The sequence below is a fragment of a genome, unplaced genomic scaffold (assembly GCF_019419815.1).
Source record: "Pyrus x bretschneideri cultivar Hongxiangsu unplaced genomic scaffold, Pyrus_bretschneideri_v1 Contig22, whole genome shotgun sequence".
In the NCBI taxonomy this organism is placed as follows: domain Eukaryota; kingdom Viridiplantae; phylum Streptophyta; class Magnoliopsida; order Rosales; family Rosaceae; genus Pyrus; species Pyrus x bretschneideri.
Genome location: NW_025999524.1, coordinates 269,166 through 295,538, shown reverse-complemented (window position 1 = coordinate 295,538; position 26,373 = coordinate 269,166). Strand labels below are relative to the sequence as shown.

Sequence of the window (26,373 nt, the reverse complement as noted above, 5' to 3'; positions counted from 1 at the left end):
GTAGTATAGATATACATTGTAAAATTTGCTTATGCGCTGTACAAAATGTCGTGACGATAACATTTTTTATTCTTTTGAGGCTTGTGCGGCACATGAAATGGAGGAGCCTGAGTGGTGTTCATCGCAACTAATCAAGATGGAAGACGTAGCTAGGCTTCAACAATAAACAACAGATGTGATCACAGGTCACGGAAGCCATGCAACAATGTCAATATGCATATGCGTATGTAACCAATGCAATGTTCATCACTTTGTTAACAAATATCAGGTCGATCAGGACTCCAGAAGAATGCCACTTAGACTCGTGCTTGCACACTTACACACCACTTTTCCCCTCTCTGGTTGGTCATAGTAAAGTTTTATATTAATCTTCTTTATTTATTAATGATCTTCCTTAAACTACAGTTACTTTTTACATAATTAATTAACGCATAGTTTTGTGGCTGAGGCAACTGAGTGGTTGGTGCATTCCATAATTCCATTCATTATAATCTCCATTTTCTTTTGGAAAATGCTAGGTAGACCATGTTTTTAGAGCATATTGTATAGACCACATAATATGTTGATTAATGATTGAATTTTTCTAATAATTTAAAGAAGAAATCTAACCATAGAATGAGTTAATAAAGGCTCACTGGAGGTAGATGCCCCAACTCAAGTCATTTCTTGTTAAGCTACAGACTGCAGTTATACACATACACGTATTATATTTGAATAAAGTATATGTATTTAATATCAAGCATACTCCTATATAAAATATAACATGAGCAAAAGTGCTCCTGTTTCATCATTCAAAAGAAAAACCCATTTCTCGCCTCTCATGTATTAATATTTTTCTCTTCATTTTGCCACTTTCTATTATCACATAGAAATTTTTGTAACATTGAAATTGTGATGAATCATCATTTGAAACCATCCCCATTTTCATATTAGGTATAAGCCATACCATAATAAGGTTTTGTTAGTTATTTTCGGATTGTCCCCATTAGAAGAAATTTCTAACTCCGTCCCTAAATCTAACCATCACTCGCCACATTATGTAATCTATAAAAATATGATTTAAACATATGGTCTCTCTAACATTACTCTTTCTTTTTTATTCATGCAAATAAGGACATGGTGTTTAATAAAGGTCTTAAAGATAAGAAGGAAGTTTAATATCATATAATTATTTACACTATCCATCTGTTATGTTCAAGTAGCTCTAATTAAATAACTGGCTAACAAGATTACAATGTTTTAACTTTTATACGTGTCAATTAATTTATTCTTTATTATATAATACATGCCATTATATGACTAATGACTTCCTCCTTAATCATGCTACATTAGTACATTGGGACCTTGGTCTCATCATTTTTTTTTGCCGACTTATATAATTGACTACCAATATATTTATTATTAGAATAATTTCTTGTTAAAGTAATTTATATTATCGAATTGTGAATCTAAAAATAGATTCCGTTGTATAGTTAAAATTTGCAGTCTGGTAACAAAACAAAAAACTTCTATCTGGCAACGTAATTGATGTGAAGTTAGAGTTTTTCTTTTGAGTAAGTTTAGGGGACGTTAGTTTTAGTTACAATTTACCCTTTTAAAATGAGGAGTTCAGCTAGGAAACAAATACGATTAAGCGAATACATCTCTTTCCTTTTTGTTGCTGGAAACTTGGAAAATATATACATCTGCATCCCCCTCCAACAATTTTCTACAAAATAGATGCCTATATAATATAGGGTTCAAGGGATAGGAGGAAGAAGACACAAGCCGAAGAGAACTGACGGAGGTTTTTAGAGAGAGAGAGAGGGGAACTCATGCAGAGATAACATGAAAAACAACACTCCGACTTTCAAGTACTTGTTCCTCTCTCTCCTCCTTCTCACTCTTCCCATTCTCCTTCTCGTCCTCCGTCTCCAACCCCACAACCTCCACAGGACGGCCGCCACCGCCGTCGCCACTACACACAATAAAATCCTCCCGGTTATACAACCCGAATCCCAACAAGAAACAGAAACCAATACCACATCCGCTAAAGACATCCGAATCCGACCAGGCTACACCTCCTACGAAGCCTACCTCGAGCGGCAGGTCAACAAAACCAACAACCCTAGGCTCCGCCAGTTATGGACCACCCGCGACTGGGACCGAAAAATCCAAGTCTTCTCCCAAGTCTTCCAACAAATGAAGCGCCAGAACCTCCTCACCGACAATTGCAAGGCCCTCTGCATCGGGGCTAGAGTCGGCCAGGAGGTTGAGGCGTTGAAGCGAGTCGGGGTGTCCGACTCGGTCGGCATCGACCTCGTACCGTTCCCTCCGCTCGTGGTCAAGGGCGACTTCCACAACCAGCCGTTCGGCGACGACACCTTCGACTTCGAGTTCTCGAACGTGTTCGACCACGCTCTGTACCCGCGGAAGTTCGTTTCCGAGATCGAACGGACGTTGAGGCCCGGCGGGGTCTGCGTTTTACACGTGGCAATCTCGCGGCGGACGGATAAGTACTCGGCGAATGATCTGTATAGTGTGAAGCCGTTGGTGGCGATGTTTCGGAGGAGTAAGTTGGTTCATGTCAAGGAGGTTGACGGTTTTGGGGCAAACACGGAGGTGGTTTTTCAGAAACGGCAAAAGGGGAGCCCATCCAACGGTCCCAATTGATTGATATAAACCAATTGTCACTCTGCAAATATGTGCAATATAATTTCTTGTTTAATGGGAAAAAATTTATTCAAATCATGTCATTATTTGTGTATATGCATTCCTGCTTGAGCAATGATTTCCATCTAATCTCTATTAGAGAAACATAATCTTTCTTCACATGAGAAATGATAAGGAGATGAGAATTATAAAATGTTGTGCCTCAAAAAAGAGCCGGCAAATAGTTTATGAAGAATTCGACTTTTGAGAGAGTCTCCTTATTATTTCTATTATTCACATTCTGAGTTTGTTGTCATTTTGTTTTATCAATGATGACAAATTGAGGGGATTGACTATATGTATTTAATATAATCACCATCTAAAGGTCAGATATGTGAATATATGTAAATAATACAATTACCATCTGACAATCAAAATGGTGATTGTATATTAAATACATGTAAGTATGGTAGCCAAATCGAAAATTGAGAATGTGAATACATGTCAATATAGTAGTCAAATCCAAAGTTGAGAATGTGAACATAATAGTTTTGACGGTAATTTTGTTTATGTATATTTTTGGGACTATTATCGCCCTTCTCTTTCTCTTTGCACACCTTATTTATTTTTATCCTTTTATTTTTCTTTGATTTATATGTATGACCTAATTGCTGAAAATAAACACCAAAACATCAAATTTGTCGTCCTATGTGGGTATGCGAATGGTGAGATATATTGATTACATTATGCTTGGAATATTTGGAATTTTTAAGCCTAAAAAGTTAATAAAATACTTGCTTAATTCGAAATTTATACTTTTGACGATGATTTCCATAACGACTAAAACAATGCCATTTGCAGTGGCCCCAATGCATGATTTTGTTGACTAGTTGCATAACATAAAGTAAAAATTAACGTAAAGATAGGAGATTAATAGCTTCTATTAGCCTGCTAATCCGATTGACAAACTGAAAATCTGTTACTTCTTTCCGCTACAAATCATCCTACAAAATCCACTTTAATTGCAACCTTAAATAATCCATAAACATGCCTTAATTATACAGTGCGGGGAAAAAAAAAGGGGCGAAAAAGGAAGCAATCTACAGATTCTACACGCACTAGGACCCTTTTGATTCGTGACAAAACTGCTGCACAGATACGATGCAGCTGAAAGGGTTCCAAAGGAGGGGAGACAAACTAAACGTAAAAACAGAAAACAAAAATAATCTCAAGGCCTCGGAGAGAATGCGAAAACATTGGCGACGGTTCAATGACTATGATACAGGCTGACTGTCGGGAACGGATTCAATGGGCTCGCTGTCCTCCTCCGGTTGTGACTGAGACGCTGTAAGTTTTGCCTTCTTGAATGTGCTTGAACTTTTGGCCAATTCATCCCAATTCATGTCCTTTATGCCGGAAGTGCTGCTCCACAACGAAACAATACATGAAAGGCCTCAGATATTGATGAGAACGAACATTTCAATATAAAAGTAACAATGCTCTGTGGTTTAGCGACAGATTGATCCCCATTACAATTCCGGTGTTTTCTTAACCAGAAAAAAAAAAACAAATCTTCTTACGAGCGACAGAACAAGCGAATTAGATGAAAGGTACAAAGTTGTTAAAGAGGCATGGCTGCTAACAAACGTACCAGGATTTTATCACGCTTCTCCCACCAGCCTTTCCTGTGGAAAATGCAATGTATCAGATAATGAAACCATGAAAACTTGGGTATAAATATCCAAGACATGAATTCTTTTTCAACTAACCGGTTCTTGGCGTGCTCATATCTGCATTGCTTTCCCCATCTGAATAGCCAGATGACGAATAATCTGATGGAGTTTGGGTGCTGGCCTTTGAAAGTTCATCTTTACCTTCATCTTCAGAACTCCCACTACTGTCATCATCCTTGAAAATTTTCCTTGGTGTAGCTAAGATCTTTCTCTTTTCTGGGCTGTTTACAACTTCCCCATAATCGATACCATAAGGTTTTCGACTGGCCACACGATTTCGGTTCACACCTGATTGAGACTTGTTATCCATTTTATGTTGGTGAGGTTTATTGTTTGCTTTTTCCAATTTAGAATTCAATACAGCTGAAGAATCATTCTTTTTCCCTATACGAGTATCAATACCAGAAATGTTAGCACCACTGTGATTTCGGGCTGCTTTAGAAATGGAATTCATCTTATCAGACTTATCCGGTGTTGGGGCTTTGGTCCCAGTTTTAGGAACTTTCTTCGAAAACATTTTTCCATCGTCACCCTTGGATGATGATCCTTGTGGCTGTATGGAGCTAGAGTTTCCAGCTTCAGACCTTCCATCGATCCCTTGGTTCTCCATAGACTTGAGCGAACCTTGCAGATCAGGCGAGGGACCACTTTGTACATCAAGCTTTCTTCGCTTCTTTTTCGGTTTATCATCTGCTCTGTTTGTTCTAGTCACCTCAGCGTGCACTTCTTTAGAGGTAGCAACTTCATGCTGGCCTAGGCCAGGCACCTGATGGTTGTCAAAGTTGTCCTTATTGCCTTCACAAGAAACTTCCATGTTCTTATCAGCCTCGTTAGAGCATCCATTTTCAGAAGGGTTCCCAAAACTTATGCTAGTGTGTTCTAGTGCATGAGAAGGAGCTTTAGTAGGCTCAATACGCTTGGATTTTGACCGAGCAGAGACCGAATCAGTTTCCATGCCATAACCCTTACCAGATTCCACAGCTTTCACATTTGATTGTTCAATGGGACTTGTTTTGTCCAACATATCAGTTGTCGGTGTTGGAACCTGGTGACCGACTTTTTGCACTTCAGCTTTCAAATTTGGGATTTCTTTTGTCATGGTACTCTTTTTCCTCTTAGATTTCTTTTTGACGTTCTGCTCCATACTTTCTGCATTTTCTTGAGGTTTGCCATTTTGCTCCAGGTTCCCCACCTCACTGCGATCAAGGTTATCGGTTTTCGCAACGATATGAGAACTCTCCGTTTCTTTTTCTGATACGTCTATCCCATTTTTCTTAGAAACATTACTTTCCTCCTCCTTAGCTTTATCACTACCATGTTCACCATGTACAGCTTCATGAGGTTCATCCAACGAAATTCCATTCTCAGAACCTTTAATGTGTCCTGCACCTGATTCAACCAAAGTTTCTCCTATGGATCCCTTGGTTTTTCTGGTCTTCTTTTTCTTCTTACTAGTGTTATTAGGGGTGACCATTCCATTTGCATCCAACAATTGAGATTTCACAATGACTTCCGTATCATTCCTATCTCTCTTATCCTGACCAGGCAACTGTGTCTTTTCAGACGTCACCAATTCAGAATCCTTTCTCTGTAATGATTCTCTCTCCTCTCCGACTCCTTCTACGCAATCAATCACACCTTCACTGGGAACTTTGAAAACAGAGGGAGGACGGTTGTACAATCCTTCTTCAGCCTCACCACTTTTGTTTTCCACATTACCAGCATCGGCGGTATTATTAACATCTATAAAAGATCCCTTCTGAGAGATTCCATTGAGTTTAGGTGGCGTTAACGCTTGTATACCTTGTTCATTAATAGAAGCAGCATTGTCTTCTACACCTGAATTTTTATCATTACTTCCTGAAGCAGCAACAGCAGATCTCTCTGGTAAAACATCTCTTCCGGAAGGAGCTGCAGCGACTACTTCATGAATAGAATTTGGTGAAATCTTTCTCTTTTTCTTCTTCTTCTCCGTAGATTCAGCAGTTGAACCATACAAGATAGCACTTGCACTTTTCTGTGTGTCCCTTAAAGAGAATTCAGATGCAATTGCTGACTTGGAAGTCACGTTATCATTTTCTTTCAGTGAATCCTCAAGACCAGATATGTTTTCAAACTTCCGCTTTTTCTTTGCAGCAGGCTGAGATTGTGAAGCATCTTCCACTGCTATATTGGAGACCACAAGACTGCCATGCTTAGATGTAGTCTCCCTGCTCCCGATGTGTTTTCCAAGAACTTCAGTGCCCTTGTACGCATCATTTGTCATATGAATTCCAGAATGTGACCTGTTATCCATACTAGAAGCCGAACTCCTGCAAGGTTCTTCTGTAGTGTTTTTGTTTCCAGCTGCCATATCATGTGAAACATCTTTAGCGGTAGTAGTTTTCTTTCCAATAGTCACGTCACATAGAACATCTCTACTCTGATTGCCTAATGAATTTTCAGGTGGTATAATATCTGCCTGCGACTGTTCTTTACCAAATCCAAGAACTGAAGCACCGTCTTCTTTTAACTGAACTGGTTTTTCATTTCTCTGCTTAGTCTTGCGTTGTCTTTTCTTTTCAGCAGGCAGAGCTTTTTCTGAAGAGACGTCGCATTGGACATCAATTTCTTTCCTCGAGCCATCTTCCCTGCAATCTTGTGTTTTGGGAACTCTGTACCCCTTGCTACGTAGGCTGTGGTCCTCCTGTATTTCAGGTTCCAGCCGATTCCCCGTCTCATCAGATGAAGTTGCACAATGATCAATACCAGAACTCTTGAACCCTATCTCCAATTGTTTTGAAGTTTCTCTAGCAGAATCAACTGAACCAGCCTGGTCAGCAATATTAACTTTCTCTTCTGCACGCTTGTTCCCCTCAAGTAGCAATGGCATTGAATCATTAAAATTGGACAATCTTTTCCCCGGAACATCTTTAGCATCGGCAGAAACAAACCAGTTATTGTTGACCCTGAAAGCATTTCTAACAACCATGGAATCTGATAGGTGATAAAAGAATCCTTTGCGTTTTACCTACCAGGCATACAAATCATCCTCAATACCAAGGCTATATTTCAGCAAAGGTAAATTAACAATTCACTAAAAAAAAAAAACAAACCTTTAGAGCTTCAACTTCGATTTTTCCCGCCCTAGTAAAGCACAATAGATGTTCATGTTCTATTTTCCCTGCACAGTGAAGGCATTCACACAATCATTCACAGTACATAAAAACGCAAATTTCGAGTATTCATGGTAAAAAAAAGTGGAAGGATGATAACTAATGGAACAATGTAGATGTTAAGTGAATCACATCAATGACCAGAAACACCAAACTCCTTCAATCATACAAAAAGTTGTGATATAAAAGCATCTTCCTATAGCTTTCTAAGATCAGTTTTTTCTTTTGTACAAGAATTATTACGGGATGGAGGATTCGAACTCATGACCTTGATTGCAAGATAAACGCTCTTAACTACTCGAGCTACAAGCCGCCTTGTGATTTCTAAGACTCTTCAAAGCCCGAAAACAATGCATTTAATTGGGTATTTGGAGCTGAACAAATTGTAAATTCATAAATATTAACACCCAATTTTTCCAACTTGGTAATAATTATTCAAAGCAGATTCTTTACCCAGAAAAACAATAAAAGCGATTAAATTTTTTGAATGGCAGGTAAAAAACAGTATCAGACTGAACGCTAAAAGAGAAGGGACGGGATAATATTACTTTTGAGTGCAGAAACGGTGTCGTTGGGGTCGATGGTGACGGCGATGTGGGTGCCGAGGCTGGTGTCGACGAACACCGTGGCCTCCGCCGTATGGGAGACCAAACTCAAGTTCTCCTTCCTCATTGATCGACCTGGTAACTTCCTATGACTTACAAATAAAAACACAGGAGACCCACATTCCAATGGTTCTTCGTAGGTATTTCAATGGCGGCAACAGTCGGTCTGTGTATATTAACAGGAAGGTGGGTAATGCGCTCAAGGCGTATGCGAAGGGCGGGTATTTGTTTACGGGCCTGAGATAATTCAGGCCCAAAAAGGAATATAAAAGGCCGGGCCAAATTCTTATAGTGACATTTTGCGCTCACTTATAGACTTGAATTTTTATTTATCTATTTAATTTGTTTCATTATAACGACGTACTGAGAAATGAAGAATTTGTATTGTCGATTCTTTTTTAGAGCTCTATACGTGCAATTCCCTCAACATTATATTTTTCATATTATTTTGCACATAATTTTTTATACAATCTTGTATTTTTTTATCTTCTTGTACATCCTTTGAATAATTTTTTGGTTGTGCAAATCAAAGAGAATGATGACCTTTTGTCCCATAATCTCCCACTACTATATATTGTCAAACGTGACACATGTTTGTATTTTCTTTTTATCCCTTCAATTTGTTTTAAGCATAAGCTAGTATAGCGTATGAAATGGATTCAATGTCCAATTATAAAACCTCTGGAAAAAAAGGATGAATCGAGATATAGCTACTACACCAAAACCGGGCGCAATTGGAGATGTGAAGCTGCATTGATTATTTGAATTATGCCTATAATAAACTAGGGAGAAAATATAGACTGGGTGTGAGGTAATAATTCCAAGTTGAGATCCAATTGAGAGATGTTTCGACTCATATTCCCATGTATAAGTGATAAGGAATACTAGTCAAACAATAGTACCAAGCGACAATTTTTTTTATGAGAATAAAATGGAGAATTATAAAGAAAACCAGTATCGCAACCTAGCCTCGTACAAACAAAGAGATTAGAATCGGATATTCCTATCCAAGATGCGCCTGTAAGAAAGGTGCTTCAATTAGTTTGTTCTTGTTAGTCCAACTGAATTAAAGGAAAACTAACGAAAAATGATTGAAAATTTTGAGTTTTAACGAAAAAAACAAAAAAGTGTTGTAAATAAATAGTACCAGGATCGACTTTTTAGAATAAAAATGTAATTTTCGTTAAAGTGAACAGCTTTTCGTTAAAGTTCCCTTGAATTAATGGATCTTCAAACAGTTTGGCTATTTCACTAGAGAGCAGTTCAAGGAATTAACAAGAAAGAAAACAGTTGATCACTAATCAACAACGACCATGGAATTTCAAAACATACAACAGAAGATGAAGTTCAAGCATACAATCAGATTTCCGAAGTCCTAATCCGCTAAACCAAACTGGCATGACCTACCCAACAACGCATCTGAATAACGTAACAGTAGCGTTCGGTCATCTATGCCTGCTTCCGGGAAGAATCTTTCTGCTGTCCTCTCTTCCGAATCCCCAGGCAAAATCGCAGACGCCATGCGTCAACAACAGACTCCGGCAATGAGCATGCCAAACCCCAAAGAAGTGTGTGCGGCCAGTAAGGAGTGCAACGAGGCTCATAGCCTATCCAGCGCAGAGCTGCCCGGGCATAACCATCAGTTGATGGTACAAAGAAGGAAGACCTCCTGATAGATGCCATCTTTGTTGCCACGTACAATGGAACCTGCAAAGAGAAACTCCTTAGTTTATAATGGAAACAACTCGAAGCAAAGTCGATACTAACAATCATCCCTACTCCCTAGTGGCAAGCATCCAATGCTCAACAGATAAGTTGCCAAACTATGGCAATATGCATACGAAGAGTCAGGGTATAAGGGTTCTTCTCAGTGCTCTCAGCCTCCATGTATTAGATACCATTTAATAATTTTGAATGTAGTCTAGGACACGTTTAATTGCCATTTCCTAATGCAACATATCACTCAACCGCAAAGTTTACGCTTAAAATCAGAACCCGGACAGGGTAGCATTCAAAATTAGAAAGGCAGGAAGCATGATGCACAAGACTCTTAAGACTCATTTCAACTATAGCTACTGACATCCTCACTGACTGCCTTTCACATTCAGAGATCTTCAATTTCCATTCAAATCTGTACCAATTGGTCCAATTTTAATTTGTCTTGACATCAGTTTCATTACCGATCACATCTCAACGGTAGTTTTTACAGTTCCCATATACATCAACCTGTGATACAATCAGGTAATACATGACGACCATTGTGATGTACTCATGGACTCTAAAAAGGAAACCAGATAAATGATCCGAAGCTACTTAAACACTAACATATAACTACTATGGTATATGCAGCAGGGGGAAAGATTCTGATAATTTCAAAGTACTTGTAAAGCCAGAGCCACTTTGTGTTTCACTGCATAAAGATATCCACAACGCACCACCTTTCTATAGGTTTACTTTTAATCATTTGAGAGTTGGCTTCAATTACTTACAATTGACTTAATATCAAAGTTATGGATCAAATGAACATTTTCTATTTGCCAAACAAATTGTTGATCAATTACCCGCAAAACCCGAAAACTATACCAACTGAGCTAGCTATCATGATAAGTAAAAAAAAAATCACAGAAACATTACCTGGCACTGCACGTCAATCCCACTTTTCTTGTATTCAACGTACAGGCACCTAGAGAACTGATCAATATACCTGAAAAACGATTACAACAATAAGCACAAATGGATCCCAGATAAAAGAATACACAAAAAATTATGCACGCAAGGGGCTCGTAGCTCAATTAGTTCAACAGCATTCTAAACCCGAACTCGAACTTTGAGTTCGATTTCCCCTCCTCCAATATTGCTTGTATAAAAATAAAATAAAAACAAGAAGTGAAATGGTAGGTGCAATATACTCACGCTTTTGTAGCTGCATAAACAGCATACAGAGGATCCGAGGGGATCACAATCGCAGCACCCGAACCAATGTTTACAATAGCACCTCTCTTCCTCTGCACCATCCCCGGCAAAACAGCCTGAGTAACCTTCGTAGTACCTTCGACATTAACCTTAATCAAGTTCCTCAGCAGCTCCGAATCCACCTCATGAAAGAACCGAGCATACGGGTACGAAATCCCAACGTTGTTAATCAAAAGTCCCACATCCAACCCTTCAATCGTCTCCCGAATGCGCCTGACGCCGTCGTCGAGGTCGCCGGTGAAGTCGACCACGACGGTCTTGATCTGGGTTTTGCCGTACTTGGCCAGGACAGTGTCCGAGACGTCCTTGAGCTTGTCCGGATTCCGACCTACCAAGATCAGATTGAGCCCCTTCCGAGCCAGTTGGAAGGCCAAGGCCTTGCCAATGCCATCGGTGGGTCCGGTGACGAGTGCCCAAGATCCGTACTTTTTGAGATTCTTGGCAGGTCTAAGGAAATTGACGTAGACCCATTGGAGGAAAGAGAGAGAGAGTTTGAGGAGAGAGAAAGAGCCGAGAGTGAAGAGCACAAGAACCCAGACAGGCTGAGCCTTGAGGTGCTCGAGTAAGTAGGAACCCATGTCTGTTTCTTGCTTTGGATCTGAATTCTTGAATTCTGAGATTTGGGTTTTTGGAATTAGAGTGGGGAGAGCGGAGGGAGTGGCTTGAGGAAGAAGAGCATATCAGGGAGTGAACGGTGGGATTAAATTTATAGAAGCGTCTGAAACTGGTACAGAGGAAATGTTGGATGAAGTTGTTGAGCGGATAACCACCCTAATTAACTACCTCTGTTTCCAGGGGGACGATGAACGACAACTACATTTTATTGTGTGTTTGTACAAGTGAAGGAAATTTCTTGGTTTACCAATTGTTTAGAGATGAAACAGTTGTATTCAATTGAGATTTAAAAGATTTTAATTGTTTTAATGAATTTTAAGGGTATTCAATCAGGAATTATGTTGTATTTAATTAGAATTTAAATTTTTTTGAAATCCGAATGAATTCAATTAGGAATTTAAAGAAGATTATAACATTATTTCAGGTGTATTCAATTAGAAATTGATTTTAAAGAATTTTAGAAAGTTGAGCAATTAGAGAGAATTAGAGAGATTTCACAGTGTATTTTAAGCATTCACAAATTTCACATCTCCCATGAGATTTCGAGAGAATTGAATCAAAATTTTATATGAAATCTCTACAAATCAATTAAACTACATAAAAATCCACGGATTTATAAATCCATCAAAATCTCTCAAATTTTAAATTGAATACATCCATATTTTCCTATTTGAAGAAATGACTTTTGGCAAGCAACAAGGTGGTTATACAATCATCTTAATAATTGGGCGTTTACAATTTTGGCAAACAATGTGGTTAATTTTTTCAATCATCATTTGATGTTTATTTATGCAAAAAATTTAATAAAGTTAGCAATCGTTTCGGTCATCTTCAATGAGGTATAACGTTCAAATAAGGTAAAAGCTAAATTTGAATGTCACAAGAAGAAGGAAAGTCATCTATGTTAACATTCAATGTTGAAACAAGTAACGTTAACTCTTTTTTTACATATAAGCATTGTGGGAAAGAAAAAATCGACCTAAAACTTTAAGTGCACATGTAATATTGTTAACAACTTAAGCTACAAACTTCTACATAAACTTCTAATTAACTCTTTATTTTGAGGGTCAAATTTGTCTTAAAAAACCCCAAATTTCATTCTCCTTTCTCTTGAATGTTTGTTTTATTCCTTTTCTTTGGCTAAGTGAACAAAATACATCTTACTCAAAAGTTTGGTGGTAGTTTGACTTCAAGCCAAGGCCGACCTTGTTACAGGCGATAGTATCTAAGAATTACATCATATGTTCGGCCATGCATATAATTAATTTGATTCGATTTTGACGAAAATCGGACCTAAAACATCTTTCTTAAAAGTGAAGAAATATATCATTAAATTATAGTATTAAATGACATTTAAAGGTAACTTTTGAATGTGATTTACCAAAATGTGATTCATCTTTTTAAAAAGGCAGTCTTAGAAGGTGCTTGTAACATCCTACATCGACCAACGGAGAGGGGGTGATATGCCTTATATGTACATGCCCACCTCCATATAACATGAGGCATTTTAGGAACTCACTGGCTTTGGAGTTCATCGGAACTCCGAAGTTAAGCGAGTTCGGGGTGAGAGCATTTATAGGATGGGTGACCCACTCGAAAGTTCTCATGTGAATTGCTAGAAACAAAACCGTGAGGACGTGGTTGAGGCCCAAAGCGGACAATATCGTACTACGGCAGAGTCAGACCTGAGATGTAATGGGGGCTCGGAGCGGGATGTGACAGTGCTTTCTTGATTGAATCGTAGGATGGACCTTATTTGTTAAAATTTTGATTGTACACCAACCCATAGAGCTTTCTTCCAGCTTTCTTCCAATGTTGCAGCTATAGCAGTTCGGGGACAGTTCTAGAGGGTAAACTAAAAACTTAGGCATTATTTAATTATCATCTACTAACATGCAATCACAATTTGTCCAACAAGTTTATTTTATTTTTTATTTTTCATACAAGTAATGTTAAGGAAGCGAAATTGAACATAAAATTTTGAGTGCAGAAATAAATACTCTGAATTACTCAAGTTACATACCCTCTTGCAATTTGAATACAACTTGTTGAATCTCAATCTTTTGCTTATATCTCCATGGATTTCATTCATTATATTGGTAATAAAATTATATTAAAGGTGGGTATAGAATGGCCCAATCTTTACCCTGCTTGAGAAGTAAAAGGGACTGATTAAAGTCAAGTGGTAAACCCAACGGCACAATTTTTTGCCAGTGTCTGCAAATAGAGTGTTACTGATAGGGATGTGACACACCACAAAACACAACCAAAACCCATCAAAATTTTTGATGAGAGAAGACTTATTTGTTTTAAATTCAACCACCTTACTCCAATTGCAAGTGACTCTTTACTACAGTGGTGGAAAGGTGTTAAAGATTAACTCAGTAAGGCATCAAATGCAACTAACAATAGACTTTTCCTCGTAGTTTCCAGAGATCATGCCATCCTAACGTAGCTCTCACTTGTGTAGGTGCACCATGATCACGTCATCCTTAACGCAGCTCTCACTTTTTAGAGAAACATTTGTGCTGGGAAGCTATTTATTTTGGTCTCACTCAGCCGGTGTAGGAGGGGCAGCCTACCGAAGTTTCCCTTCCATTTTATGTTGCTAAATTGCTTTGTTTCGCGACTCCTTCAATTGGCCTCTCTTTCGCATCCCAATGAAATACTTAAACATGATCGCATTCAACAACACATCAGGCAGTGCATTTGTTACGAACCACTGCACAGAATGGCTCAAGTAGGGTGTGCACAGATGCTCATAACCAATGCATCTCATGCTTGCTTTGCTATACATCTCTGGTGATGCAACGAAGAAGGAAGTCGGCTTCATCTTTGTCATCTTTGTTGCCACCAAACTAGGAATCTGCATTGAATCGTATGCAGTTGGATTATATATGAAGGACTTCAATAACACCACAATCACATATAGTGATAGACAATTTTTTCCCCAAATTTTGTTTAAATATACATAAATAAAAACAGAGTGCCCCAAGTAGGTAGTATTTTTCTCATTGAACTGGATAAAAAGAAAACATAAAAATGGGAAAAATGAGAACCTGGCACTGAATGTCAATTCCTTGCTGCTTGTACTCCAAACTAATGCATTTTGAGAACATTGATATGTACCTGCCAATGCCAAACCTCACAAGGATTTATGTCACATGTTACAAATTTGACAATATGCTAAGATTAATTGAGAATTCCCGAGAGGGAGCAGTTTTTCAACGTGACTCCCATCGTGACGTGCTGTTACTAATTTACTCGTACTAATTAATCTACCTTTAGTTGACAACTAATTGTACTCACGCTTTGGAGGCAGCATAAACAGTGTATAGAGGGTAAGAAGGGAGGGTCTCAGAGGAGGCAGAACCAAAGTTAACAATTGCTCCTTTCTTCTTCCTCAGCATAACCGGAAGCACTGCCCTAGTGATCCACGTGGCAGCCTCCATGTTGACCTTCACAATGCTCTCCATCAGCTCCAAATCAACCTCATGAAAAAACCTTGCATAAGGGTAAGCCACCCCAGCGTTATTTACCAAAATGCCCACGTCAAGCCCTTTTATTCCTTCCTCTATCGCATCAGCAATTTCCTGCCCAGCAAACTGTGCCAAATCAATGGCAATATTCTTGGTGTGAATTTTTTCACCGTACTTTTCGTGTATTTCGTTGGAGGTTGCTTCGAGCTTCGAAGGGTTTCGACCAACCAAAACTAGGTTAAGGCCCTTGGAAGCCATTTCGAATGCTAGGGCTTTTCCGATTCCGTCAGTGGGGCCAGTGATGAGAGCCCACGAGCCGTACTCCTTGAGATTCTTTGGGGGTCTGAGGAGCATGAGCCAAACCCATCTGAGAAAATTGATGACGGATTTGCAGAGAGAGATGAACCCTAGAGTGCTTACTGCCACTAGGAAAAACTGTTGGAATTCCATTGCCAGCAACCATGGTGGAGAATGTGGTAGGTTTCTTGTTTATCTTTTATACATAAAGCCGGAGGCTCGGTTTGGGGTCATCCAATAATTGGACGAAAATACCCCTCGGCCAATAAAAATTCGTTTGCAGGCCCACACACATTCGTTTGCAGGCCCACACACAAGCAAACTCCATCTGAAAGCCGAAGAATCCAAAGGTAAATCCCTTCGAACTCTTCGATTATGAACGAGCAGTAGCGATACTTCAGGCGGTGCTGCTGCTGCCGCTATGACGTTTGAGCGTTTTGTCCAAATTCATAAAATTGGTTTCGATCACTGGGCTATCTCTTTCGTTTTCACTTTTCTGTTTCTCAAATTTTCTCCTCTCTTGCTTTCCGCTTCGTGCTCTGTTACTCAAATGTTTTTGACAACATCTTCTTTCTTTTACCTTTCGTGCTCTGTCTTGCTGATGAATCTCCCAGACTTGAGATATTTTCTTTTGCTTTAATTTTTTATTATATTTATAGAAGATTTTTTTATATTTTTTTAGTGAGTTTTTCTATTTCCGTTTCGGTTTATTGTGTTCTGGCTGTTGAAGAATGTAAATTTGGATTTGCAAATGGGTGACAGAAATTTGGACCCTGATTTCTCTTCGACGATTTCTATCAAGGTGAACTATAATTCTAGAGTTTCAAAGGTACTGTCATTGTTTTTTGATATGTGTTTTTAGATTTTTGCTTTGTTTTCTCTTTTTTTCTTTGTAATCTTTGATTGAGAAATTCAGATTTCTGTGTTTCAAATTTTCTGGTAAAAATTTGGGGTTAGGAAATTTTAGAGAGGTGGATCACATTGCAGGATATGAAGTTTATGTAATTGGTATTCAGGGGTGGAATAAATTGCAGATACTCCTTTTGTTTAAATTTTGGTTTTTATGTAATTTTCTTTTGACGCTTAAATTAAAGAAAGAGAACATGCAAATTTTTATATTTCTTGATAATGTGTATCTGGGTGATGATGAAATATGCAATTAATTTATTTGCTAATTGGTTCGTTTACGTTTGCATGAAGCAAAGCTCTAAATTAAAGATGTTAGAATTGAACCCAAAAAAAAAAAAATGTTAGAAGTACTTCCAAGCTCTTTAAAGATTTCAAATGCTTTATGATGTCTGCTTCTTTGGCTGAATTGTTGTTGTTCTTATATACTTGGCACATAGATTGTATGCTTATTGCCTACTGATTTGTTAATTTTGATAATGCTGAGTTGTCGCATTCTGTGGTCATTTCAGGAAGTGTGGTAGAATGCAACAATTGAGCATTATCAAATTTATGATCCGACAAATGGTTTTAGCAGTAGTTGTACTTATCATGCTTGGCAACCAGGTTTAGACTGCCCCTTTTCTTTTATTTTGCTCTTCCTTTCTTTCTTTCCTTTTGCTTTGGAGAGGAGAAAACTAACCTTTTGTTTTTGGTTTTGTGGGGAAATAGATATAAGGGTTGGAAAATGAATCTATTAGCATTTCCCCAGTTGCTTTTATTTTGTAATTTTTGGGGGGTTTTGTCTGTGTGCTCGGATGCTGTCTGATTTCAGTTTTTTTTTTTCTTTCAGAAAAAGGAAACGTTGGTGTTCGAATTTTGCAGCTATATGTCAAGATGCAAGCGAAGGCTATGCAGCTGTGTTCCTGTTAATTGCAATTTCATTACATTCAGTGTCCAGATATTCTTAATTCCAACAATTGATTTCATGTAATTGAAATTTTGTTACATTCAATGTGCAGATATTCTCATTTGCTAATTTACTTATCAATCGCCATTTTCCATTGATTAATGCTTATCATCTGCAATCCCCATTGCCCCTGTATCTTAAAGTTTTTCTCTTTCTTCTTTCCCCCTCATTTGGGTGCCTATAAAATTGGCTAATTGTCATTTTTAATTACTTACGGTACTTTAGTTTACAGTCTAGCCCATTCAGGCAATTGCTTTCCCAAAATAATTGTATTTTAAGTAAAATTATTGTGTTTTGGCATGTGTGAAGCTGAATGATATTTTTATCATTTTTTATTTATTTCCTGTACAGAACAGCTTTGATCTTCCACACGACTACTCTCTGTTGCTTCCGAAAGATCTCCGTCTCAATGTAAGTAGGGTTTTTTCAATCTGTGTGGATTACCCAGTTGTTGAATTTGATAGATAATGTGACTTTTGAGATGGCAGAGTTTTTGAAATTGTGTTTTGGGCATGTCTGAACCTGAATGATGCAACCTTTGATCTTTCAAATGGAAGGGTTGTCGATGAGGTTAGTTATTTTTGAGGCTCTGCTTCTGCAAACGTGAACTCTTTAAATGGATATCGAATTTTATGTGAATTTTAGTCATATATCAAACTGCTCTACACCAAACTCTGTGTACTACAACAATTATAATTAGCTCAGTATACAATTTTGTTTTACAGTGGATTTATAATGACCAAAATATATACAAAGCATATGGATCAATTTTTCTAAGCCTTATTAGTTCCCTAAATTGTGGTATTTCATGTTTAATAGTGTTAAATACTTTATATGTTATATTTTATTGTGCTGGTTCGTTCTTTTTGTAATTTTTAATGCTTCTCCACAATATAGCTAAAGAAAGAACACTCTTATGTTATCCACCTTTGTTATTTCTCTTATGGTTGCACTTTTTTGTTTTCATTCTTTTGGTTCTTGCCTAATTGTTATTTCATTTTGGTTTTTTGTTTCTCTATATAGATGTTATTTTGAAATAGAAAGAATTTTCAAGAGCATACTTTATTACAATTTTCCTTTAGTCGGGTTCACAAAATGAAATTCAAAACATCATTTCTATAAGATTCACCCTAAAAACCCTTGCGATGAAAGTAATGGGATTTCAGTTTCCTTGCAGTTATTCAGGTGTCGTTATCTTTCTTAGCCTTCTTTATTTCAAAACTACCTTAACCTCAAGCTCACCTGCAAGTTCCTGCTCACCAGGTATTACAAAGTGATAAGAAATTGGCTTGCCTTCTAACAACATTACTGTCATATTTGACACTAAAAGCATACTATACATGCAGTTCCCCGTTTTCTATCTTCCTTTATTCTTTTTATTTTTATCTATGTGTAATTATTTATGTATAAATGCAATTCTCAAATATTGTAAATCTAAGTTAGCCTAATAATTTTAACATGCAAGGAAATAGCTTTGTCCAGCAAGGAAATACCTCTTCGCAACCCACTCAATCCCACAAAACTTTTACTGCTCTTAAAAACATTATCTGCTCAAGTAAGTTCTCAGTTTCCATATACTTTTTATTTCTTGATATCTAGGTGATTTACATAGCTTTCAACCATTAGATCACATAACTTACATTTATAATTCTATTGATTCTGATTGTTTAAATAAATGTCTTTTTCTTGCCAGCTAGATGATGTCATGACATGGTTTAGTGGTATTCAATACAATTGGAGAAACTGTCTCTTTAATCTACTCATGTTGTGGGATTTCAAAAATGAAAACCACTTGCTTTCAATCTTTTGAAACAAATCAGCTTTGTAAAGTAACAAAACAAGAATATTCCTAGAGGGAATACAATTGTCTGCTTTGCTAAGGTAGTTCTATTTAGGTTGATCAATGTTATAGTACACCTTTTTGTGGATTGTTTCAAATTTTAGAATTTTGTATTCAAAATTGGGTTTTTGTAAAAAATTTAGCTACAATTGTCGATCAATCTAGAGATTTAATTCAACTTCAAATTTCGTAGTGTGATGCTGATGTTTTATTTTATCTTTGGATGGAGTGAATGTCCAGTTACTTTAGTCCTTTGCTGAAGTCTACAATTGAGTAGAACCAATGTCGAGTATCAATGGTGACGAAGATCTTGATGAATGAAAGGAGACTAGAGTCTCGATTCTTATTCCTCGAAGCCGGTGCTCAACCTACGATAAGGTTTTTTCTTAACACATCTAATTTTTTAGTTTTCAGTCATTTTAATGGATAGTTTGGTATTTCGGCGGCTTTGATCTTTGATTTGAAATATGTGATTTTGTCTAATTCTTTATGATCCTCAATTTCTATTGATGTTTAGGGTTTAATGAAGATTCCAGAATGAGGTTGGTCAAGACCAAAAAAATGGTATGTGTCAAATTTTTGTTTTTCTATTCCTTTAATTTTATGCAGAGTTTTGATGTGCTACTTACCTAATTGGGTACGTTGTATACATGCATGACCTGATGGTATTCCGTTAAATTACTTATATGCATGGTTCTAAAAGACACTCGGTGCTAGTCGGGTGACGGGCTGGTGCCTAGTGCCTAGGCGGCTAGGCACAGGCGGGGGCCTAGGTGAACTAGGCGGATTTAAATTAATTTATTATATATCATATAAATAAGTGTCCATTATATGATAAAAAAGTATTAGTTGACTAATATATCATCCCTTTATTAATTAAAATACTAAATAACATAACTTAAATGGACAACAACTAAAAAAAATAAGCAAAATACAAGAAGTAAAATACATATTAACATAAGATAATAACTAATACTTAAACCCTTGAAAATGGATAAGCATATTAACACCAGAATCTCAATTCCACCGCTACAATAACTCTTGGGTATGAATATTATATTAATATTCAGAAAATAGATTTAAACTAAAGTAAAGAAAAGTTAGAAAATCAAAGTTAGAAAACCAGTTAACAGGAAGAAAGGAAAAGATTCCAGACTTGTGACTCTTCACGTATGTTTGATTTATAGGCCTCTTGAATTTTGAATTGTGATTGGAAATTACAGTCCGCACATGGAGTATAGGTAAAATCACTACTTATTTTTCGTATTACTTTTCCTTTAAATGTCTTTTGAGTCTGAGATTGAGTCTCTATAGATTGTAAATTTCCGACACGTATGCATACTTCAGTCCATACAATAAAGCCAATGTTTTTCTTTTAGATATAAAGAACCAAATACGTTATATATATATATATCCTCAACGAATGCTTTGCTGTTTTTATATTCCATTGTCAAGCCCTGAAATTAGAACATAGGTTTTTCACATGAAATTGAATTTTTCCATGATTGAGAACTCTCTTTTTGTTCAAATTGTGTCACTAGTTTTGTGTTTTTTTTTTCATCGGGCAGGTGGACTTAAAAGACATCAAGCATGTAGGGGAGTGGTAGGATTATCATTTTAGAGGTAGACTCTCAAGTTAAACTTCTATTCTGGTCTTTTTATCATTAAATTTTGTGAAAACATTGTTTAATATAATCCTTATTGCAATACAAAATAATAGGTACAAGACTAGCTAACCAAGAAGCTTATAATAATCTATTTAATGCTGAAATCTTATTTGACCACTTTGTTGGAACTAGAGTGTTTTTACCAAGACTCTCTTTAAAGACCACGGAAAGCGGTGGACTCCTATTTGAACTGACGAGAAAACAGTTTTATGTGAAATTGAGTTTTGCACTAACCATGTTGTGTAGAAAGATATTTTGCTTCCATTAAATATATGATAAGGAGAAAAGGAATTTAAATCTCCCAATCTCACACTCTTAGATGGTGCTTGTGAACAGGAAGAAGAAAAGGAGATTGATGATGATGACGATACAATATGCCCATCAGGCGAGTTGATTGAGGGGTAATTATCTGAACAAAGAGAGAGGTCGGAAGGGTTCAGATTTTTTTATTTTTATTTTTAGTGTGGTGGGAGTTGAAGGAGATAACCTCGAACAACAGTTTTGTGGACAAGTCCAGATTGACAGAGGATTTTGGTTTTGACTCTCTGTGTTCGTTCGAGTTTGTTGAAGAAGAAAACATGTCGCAATCGTCAGACTCAGAACAGGAGCTTGGTGATTCTTCACAAGATGAAAAAGAAATCTTTGATGTTATTGAACGCTTTGGCGGTGTGGTTGAGAATCTCTTCTCAGTCGTATTATAGAGGAGTTTCAGACGCTACAGAACAAGTTGAATTCAAGGATACTGAAAAGAACAAGAATTTGTTAAAGTATAGCATGAGGAAAAGGTTGGGATCCGTATTGGTCAAATGTGAGGCAAATAGTCGAACTACCAATTTCAAGTCAAATATGAAAGTTTCTTAAAGGTCTTTATTTCATGGAAAGAATATTGGGAAAGTCAATTTTAGCAAGTATGTGAGTGGAAAGAAGGGAGATAAAAAAGTTCAAAGGGGCATTGTCAAACTTAATGAAGATAAGTAGCTGGAACGTTAGAGGTCTGGGAAGTAGGCAGAAAAAGGGTATCTTCGAAAGAGCAGTTTCGTTGCTTAAAGCCCGACATCGTAATTTTACAAGAAACCAAGAAAGCATCACTAGAGAGAGTGGGTTTCCGCCCCTGCACAAGGAAGGTCTGGGGGTATAGTAGTGATATGGAACACAAAACAAATCTTAGTTATTGAACCTTTGGTTGGAGTTTTCTCAATCTCCATAAAAATTAAAGCATTGAATGGGTTGGACTGGTGGCTATCAGGGGAGAGAGAAGGGAGTTTTGGGAAGAAATGGCAAGTCTTTATGGGCTTTGTGGACCAAGATGGTGTGTAGGAGGAGATTTTAATGTGGTGAGATATGTAAATGAGAAATCAAGTGGGGGAAGGACGACTACAAGCATGAGGACCTTTAACGAGTTTATTCAAGATACAGAACTCAAAGATCTAGATTTGCTCAATGCTCAATTTACTTGGTCAAATTTTAGAGAAGAAGCAGTGTGTCGGAGGTTAGACATATTCTTGTTCTCTGTTGGATGGGAAGAGATCTTTCCAAATGTAAGACAAAAGACTTTGGCAAGGGTAATTTCAGATCATTGTCCAATCGAGCTGGATACTAACAAGGTGAAATGGGGGCCAAATCCTTTCAGGTTCGAAAACATGTGGCTACAACACCCAGACTTAAGGAACAAATTCAAACAATAGTGGCAATCTAAGTAGGTTGAGGGCTGGGAGGGTTATAAATTTTTGAGTAAGTTAAAAGCTCTTAAAAGGAAGTTGCAAAGATGGAGTAAGGAGATTTTTGGTGATGTTGAGAAAGATATTAAGGAAGCCGAGGCTAGTTTAGAGGAATTAGATATAAAAGAAGGGATGGAATGGTTAGATGATGCTTCAAAAAGAAAGAGGGAAGAGTTACTTTTCCTTGTGGAAGATTTGGCTTTCAAGGACGAAGTGAAGTGGAGGCAAAGAAGTAAAGTGAAGTGGGCTAAAGATGGGGATGGTAACACTAAATTTTTTCATAAAATAGCAAATGGGTGAAGGAAGAGAAATTATATAGAAAGATTGGAAGTGGAAGATGGTGGAGTGGTAGAGGATACAGAAGAGATAGACAAACAAATCGTCAATTTTTTCAAGTCCCTGTTTAGCAGCAATGAAGAGGTGTGTTGGGGTTTGGAAGGCATTAATTGGTGCTCAATAAGTGAGTATAAGGCAGCTTGGCTTGAGAGGCATTTTGAGGAATTGGAAGCTCAAAGAGCAGTTTTTGATTGTGAAAGGGATAAGTCGCCAGGTCCAGATGGGTTCTCTTTGCTAATGTTCAAAATTGCTGGGATATCTTGAAAGTAGATATTTTGAAGGTGATGGAGGAGTTCTTTGATAAAGGGATAATAAATGCGGTGACAAATGAAACATTCATTTGTCTTATTCTGAAAAAGTCAGATTCTTTGAACGTGACGAACTACAGGCCTATAAGCCTAGCTACTAGTTTATATGAGATTGTGGCGAAAGTGCTTGCATCAAGACTAAAGGACGTTATGGGTAGCACAATCTCTCTAAATCAAGGAGCTTTTGTTAAAGGTAGACAAATTTTGGATGCGGTCCTTGCAAATGAGGTTGTAGAAGAGGTGAGGCAAAAGAAAAAGGAGGGATTGATGTTCAAGATTGATTTTGAAAAGGCTTATGATCATGTGGAGTGGAGATTTTTGGATGAAGTCTTACAAAGAAAAGGCTTTGGCAATAGATGGAGGAGAAAGGTGCAAGGTTGTCTAAGTTCCGCAAATTTCTCAGTTTTGATCAATGGGAGGCCTAGAGGAAAATTTAAAGCTTCAAGAGGTTTGAGACAAGGTAATCAACTATCACCTTTTCTTTTCACCTTATTAGTTGATGTCTTGAGTAGATTGCTGGAGAAGGCACAAGAGAATACTATGATCAAAGGTTTGTGCATTGGGCAAGAAAAGGTTGAGATTTTGCATCTTCAATTTGCTAATGACACCATTTTTTTCTTGGCGGGGGCTGAGGGAGTTTGGAAAAACTTATTAGAGTTGCCCAATTTATTTTGTACTGTTTCAAGTTTGAAAATTAACAAAGCAAAGTGCTCTTGGCTGGAATAAACTGGGATTGTGAGAAAATTAAAAGGATGGTAGATTCTTGGGGTTGTGAGGTGGGTAGTTGGCCAATAACATATTTGTGTCTCCCTTTTGGGGGAAGGCCAAGAGCACTTACGTTTTGGGATCCAGTTGTAGAAAAGATGGAAAAAAGACTTCAAAGTTGGAAGAAGGATTTCTTATCTAGAGGTGGTAGATTAACTTTGATTCAATCTGTTTTGGGAAGTTTGCCAATTTATTACATGTCTTTGTTCAAAATTCCTTGCGGGGTGACTGGACGGTTGGAAAAACTACTAAAAGGGTTTCTTTAGGAAATGGGTAGATGAAGGAAAGGAAAACCATTTGGTGAAATGGGAGGTAGTTATAAAAAGTAAGGAGGATGGGGGTTTAGGTGTGGGGAATTTGAGGAAACGGAATGAAGCGTTATTGGCTAAGTGGTTGTGAAGATTCCCAAAGGAATCAAATTCTCTCTAGCACAAGGTAATAAGAAGCAAGTACGAGTTGCAGGATAATGGGTGGGATGCAAATCCTTCGCTGCATGTTTCAAGTCGTAGCCCTTGGAAAGATATTTCATCTGGTCTTCAATCGTTCCTAGAATGCTGCAAGTTTAAGGTGGCCAATGGGGAGAGGGTGAGGTTTTGGGAGGATGATTGATTGGAAGGTGGACCATTGAAAAAGTAATATCCTAGATTATTCTTGTTATTGAGAATGCACAACCAGATCATTTCAAGTTTTGTGGATTGTTTTCTTTCATTCTTTGACCTGGAATTTTGATTTCAGGAGAAATTTGAATGAGTTGGAGATAGAAGAGGCGGCTAGGTTATTACAGAAGCTAGAAAATGTTTGTTTGATTCAATCAAGAGCGGATAATAGAAGGTGGAAACTAGAATTATCAGGATTGTTTACTTGCAAATCTTATAGCTCTTTCTTGAGCAACAATGGAACTGTGCAACATTTTCCACCTTTTTCTCAGATTTGGAAATCAAAAGCTCCTCAGAAGGTCAAAGTTCTTGTGTGGTTCGTGGCTACAAGGAAGGTCAACACTCATGATCAAGTTCACAAACCGAAAACCGAGGTCGAAAAAAACCCGACACCGAAATTACCAAACCGACAAACCGAACCGAAAATTGGTTGGTTCGGTTCGGTTTTGCGGTTTGGAAACCGAACCGAAAAAAAAAAATCATATATAATACTCAAAAATACACGTGTTGCCGTCGGGTTTGAACCCTTTCCTACGGTTGGGTTGGTTGTTGCACGCCAACTTGACTGTAGGCTTTGTTTGTTATAATTGTCCCAGTTAATTTATTTATAGGTTTCTGGGTTGTGCTTCTTGGTTGGTTTGGTGGGGGGTGAAATTAAGTTGAGCAGCTTTTCTCTAAGAGCATAAGTGCTTCTTCTCAGTAACTTGCTTTTGATGGGTGAAGTATTTGCTCATCTTAGAAAATGATGCAAGTCTAGGGGTAAGGACAAAGAGGAATGCATTTTTCTTCCGGCTTAGTAAATTCGTGTGTTTTAGTCTGCTATGCGATGGAGGTTTATCTAGGTCTGATTAATTTTTATGTATACTCTCTGTCCAGTGTCTGTTTTCCTTGTCCTCTAATTTTATAAGATAATGGTATGTAGGATGCTAGAAGATCGTAGGCTAATGCCTGTTTTTTAATGATATTAGCTATTGTTTTAGCAGCATAAAGCATAACAACAGAGCTAAAGAAAATATTTTTCGACTAATATTTGAATGAGTAAGATGGAAGATTTTCGACTAAGATGGCAGATTTTCGAACATATTTTTATATATGAAGACCAGATTTTCGAACATATTTTTACCTGATGGGTTTTCAAGATAATCAAATAAGTTAAGAGATTTTTACCGCTTCTCTCTGCATGCTTCTATGTTCTATCTGTTGTGTGTGTGTGTGTATATATATTATTCAATTGTTTGCATTTATTTTTTCCTTTCGTTTTTACTCAATTTTTTTACTTTTTCTCCACGTGTTGCTTCATGTATGTTTCTCAATTGTTTGAATTTACTCCCTGCCTTCAGTTTTTCAATTTTGGAGGAAAAAAAAAAAAAAAAAAACCGAAAAAAAAACCGAAACCGAACCGAGAAAAACCGAACCGAAAAAAAACCGAACCGAAATTTCGGTTCGGTTTCGGTTTTAAGAAAAAACCGAACCGTTAAGAACCGAACCCAGCCCTAGTCCTAGGACCACCTTGGTCCCTACTTCCATCCCACCTGCTTGCGTTCACATTAATGTTGTATATAATATAAATGAAAGACAAAACAATGATTTAAAGTATAATTTTAGTAACATGCGAACTGGACTAAACACGTGACAATGTTCCCATAACTCACATTAATTTTCCCATTGGTGAATCATATATATGTCCATTGTAACAAGGTTACATTCATTCTTTTAATGTTTAATTCACTTTTCAAATCC

At 37.4% G+C, this 26,373-nt stretch overlaps 5 protein-coding genes across 38 annotated transcripts; 2 read left to right on the top strand and 3 right to left on the bottom strand.

Moving 5' to 3' along the window:
- The first annotated feature begins 1,669 nt into the window (after positions 1-1,669).
- LOC103949941 lies at positions 1,670-2,702 on the top strand. Its single transcript, XM_009361077.3, has one exon. It carries the CDS (start codon positions 1,828-1,830, stop codon positions 2,650-2,652), a length of 825 nt encoding a protein of 274 aa, XP_009359352.2. The 5' UTR covers positions 1,670-1,827; the 3' UTR covers positions 2,653-2,702.
- A 931-nt stretch (positions 2,703-3,633) lies between these two features.
- LOC125477820 lies at positions 3,634-8,317 on the bottom strand. Its single transcript, XM_048585300.1, has 5 exons — positions 8,068-8,317; positions 7,460-7,527; positions 4,401-7,374; positions 4,283-4,316; positions 3,634-4,053 (listed from the first exon to the last, which is right to left on the bottom strand). The coding sequence occupies exons 1-5, from the start codon at positions 8,189-8,191 to the stop codon at positions 3,906-3,908; spliced, it is 3,348 nt and encodes a 1,115-aa protein (XP_048441257.1). The 5' UTR covers positions 8,192-8,317; the 3' UTR covers positions 3,634-3,905.
- A 1,004-nt stretch (positions 8,318-9,321) lies between these two features.
- On the bottom strand, positions 9,322-11,901 carry LOC103949862 (very-long-chain 3-oxoacyl-CoA reductase 1). Its single transcript, XM_048585097.1, has 3 exons — positions 11,038-11,901; positions 10,759-10,828; positions 9,322-9,831 (listed from the first exon to the last, which is right to left on the bottom strand). Exons 1-3 carry the CDS (start codon positions 11,673-11,675, stop codon positions 9,574-9,576), a joined length of 966 nt encoding a protein of 321 aa, XP_048441054.1. The 5' UTR covers positions 11,676-11,901; the 3' UTR covers positions 9,322-9,573.
- A 2,072-nt stretch (positions 11,902-13,973) lies between these two features.
- LOC103949861 (very-long-chain 3-oxoacyl-CoA reductase 1) lies at positions 13,974-15,673 on the bottom strand. Its single transcript, XM_009360988.3, has 3 exons — positions 15,022-15,673; positions 14,772-14,841; positions 13,974-14,578 (listed from the first exon to the last, which is right to left on the bottom strand). Exons 1-3 carry the CDS (start codon positions 15,639-15,641, stop codon positions 14,321-14,323), a joined length of 948 nt encoding a protein of 315 aa, XP_009359263.2. The 5' UTR covers positions 15,642-15,673; the 3' UTR covers positions 13,974-14,320.
- A 122-nt stretch (positions 15,674-15,795) lies between these two features.
- Positions 15,796-25,043, top strand: LOC103949860. Of its 34 annotated transcripts, XR_007258584.1 has the most exons (12): positions 15,851-16,317; positions 17,227-17,363; positions 17,695-17,754; positions 17,832-17,913; positions 18,521-18,606; positions 18,809-18,898; positions 19,424-19,561; positions 19,701-19,747; positions 20,752-20,806; positions 21,187-24,609; positions 24,713-24,808; positions 24,906-25,043. XR_007258584.1 is itself a non-coding variant. In XM_048584733.1 (10 exons), the coding sequence occupies exons 2-8, from the start codon at positions 16,920-16,922 to the stop codon at positions 19,441-19,443; spliced, it is 567 nt and encodes a 188-aa protein (XP_048440690.1). In that variant the 5' UTR covers positions 15,851-16,317; positions 16,907-16,919; the 3' UTR covers positions 19,444-19,561; positions 19,701-19,747; positions 20,752-20,807. The 34 variants fall into 34 exon arrangements, 15 of the variants coding, with proteins under 15 accessions (XP_048440690.1, XP_048440687.1, XP_048440697.1 ...); XR_007258580.1 differs by having other exon boundaries at positions 21,187-24,808; XR_007258579.1 differs by having other exon boundaries at positions 24,713-25,026.
- The last annotated feature ends 1,330 nt before the right edge of the window (positions 25,044-26,373 follow it).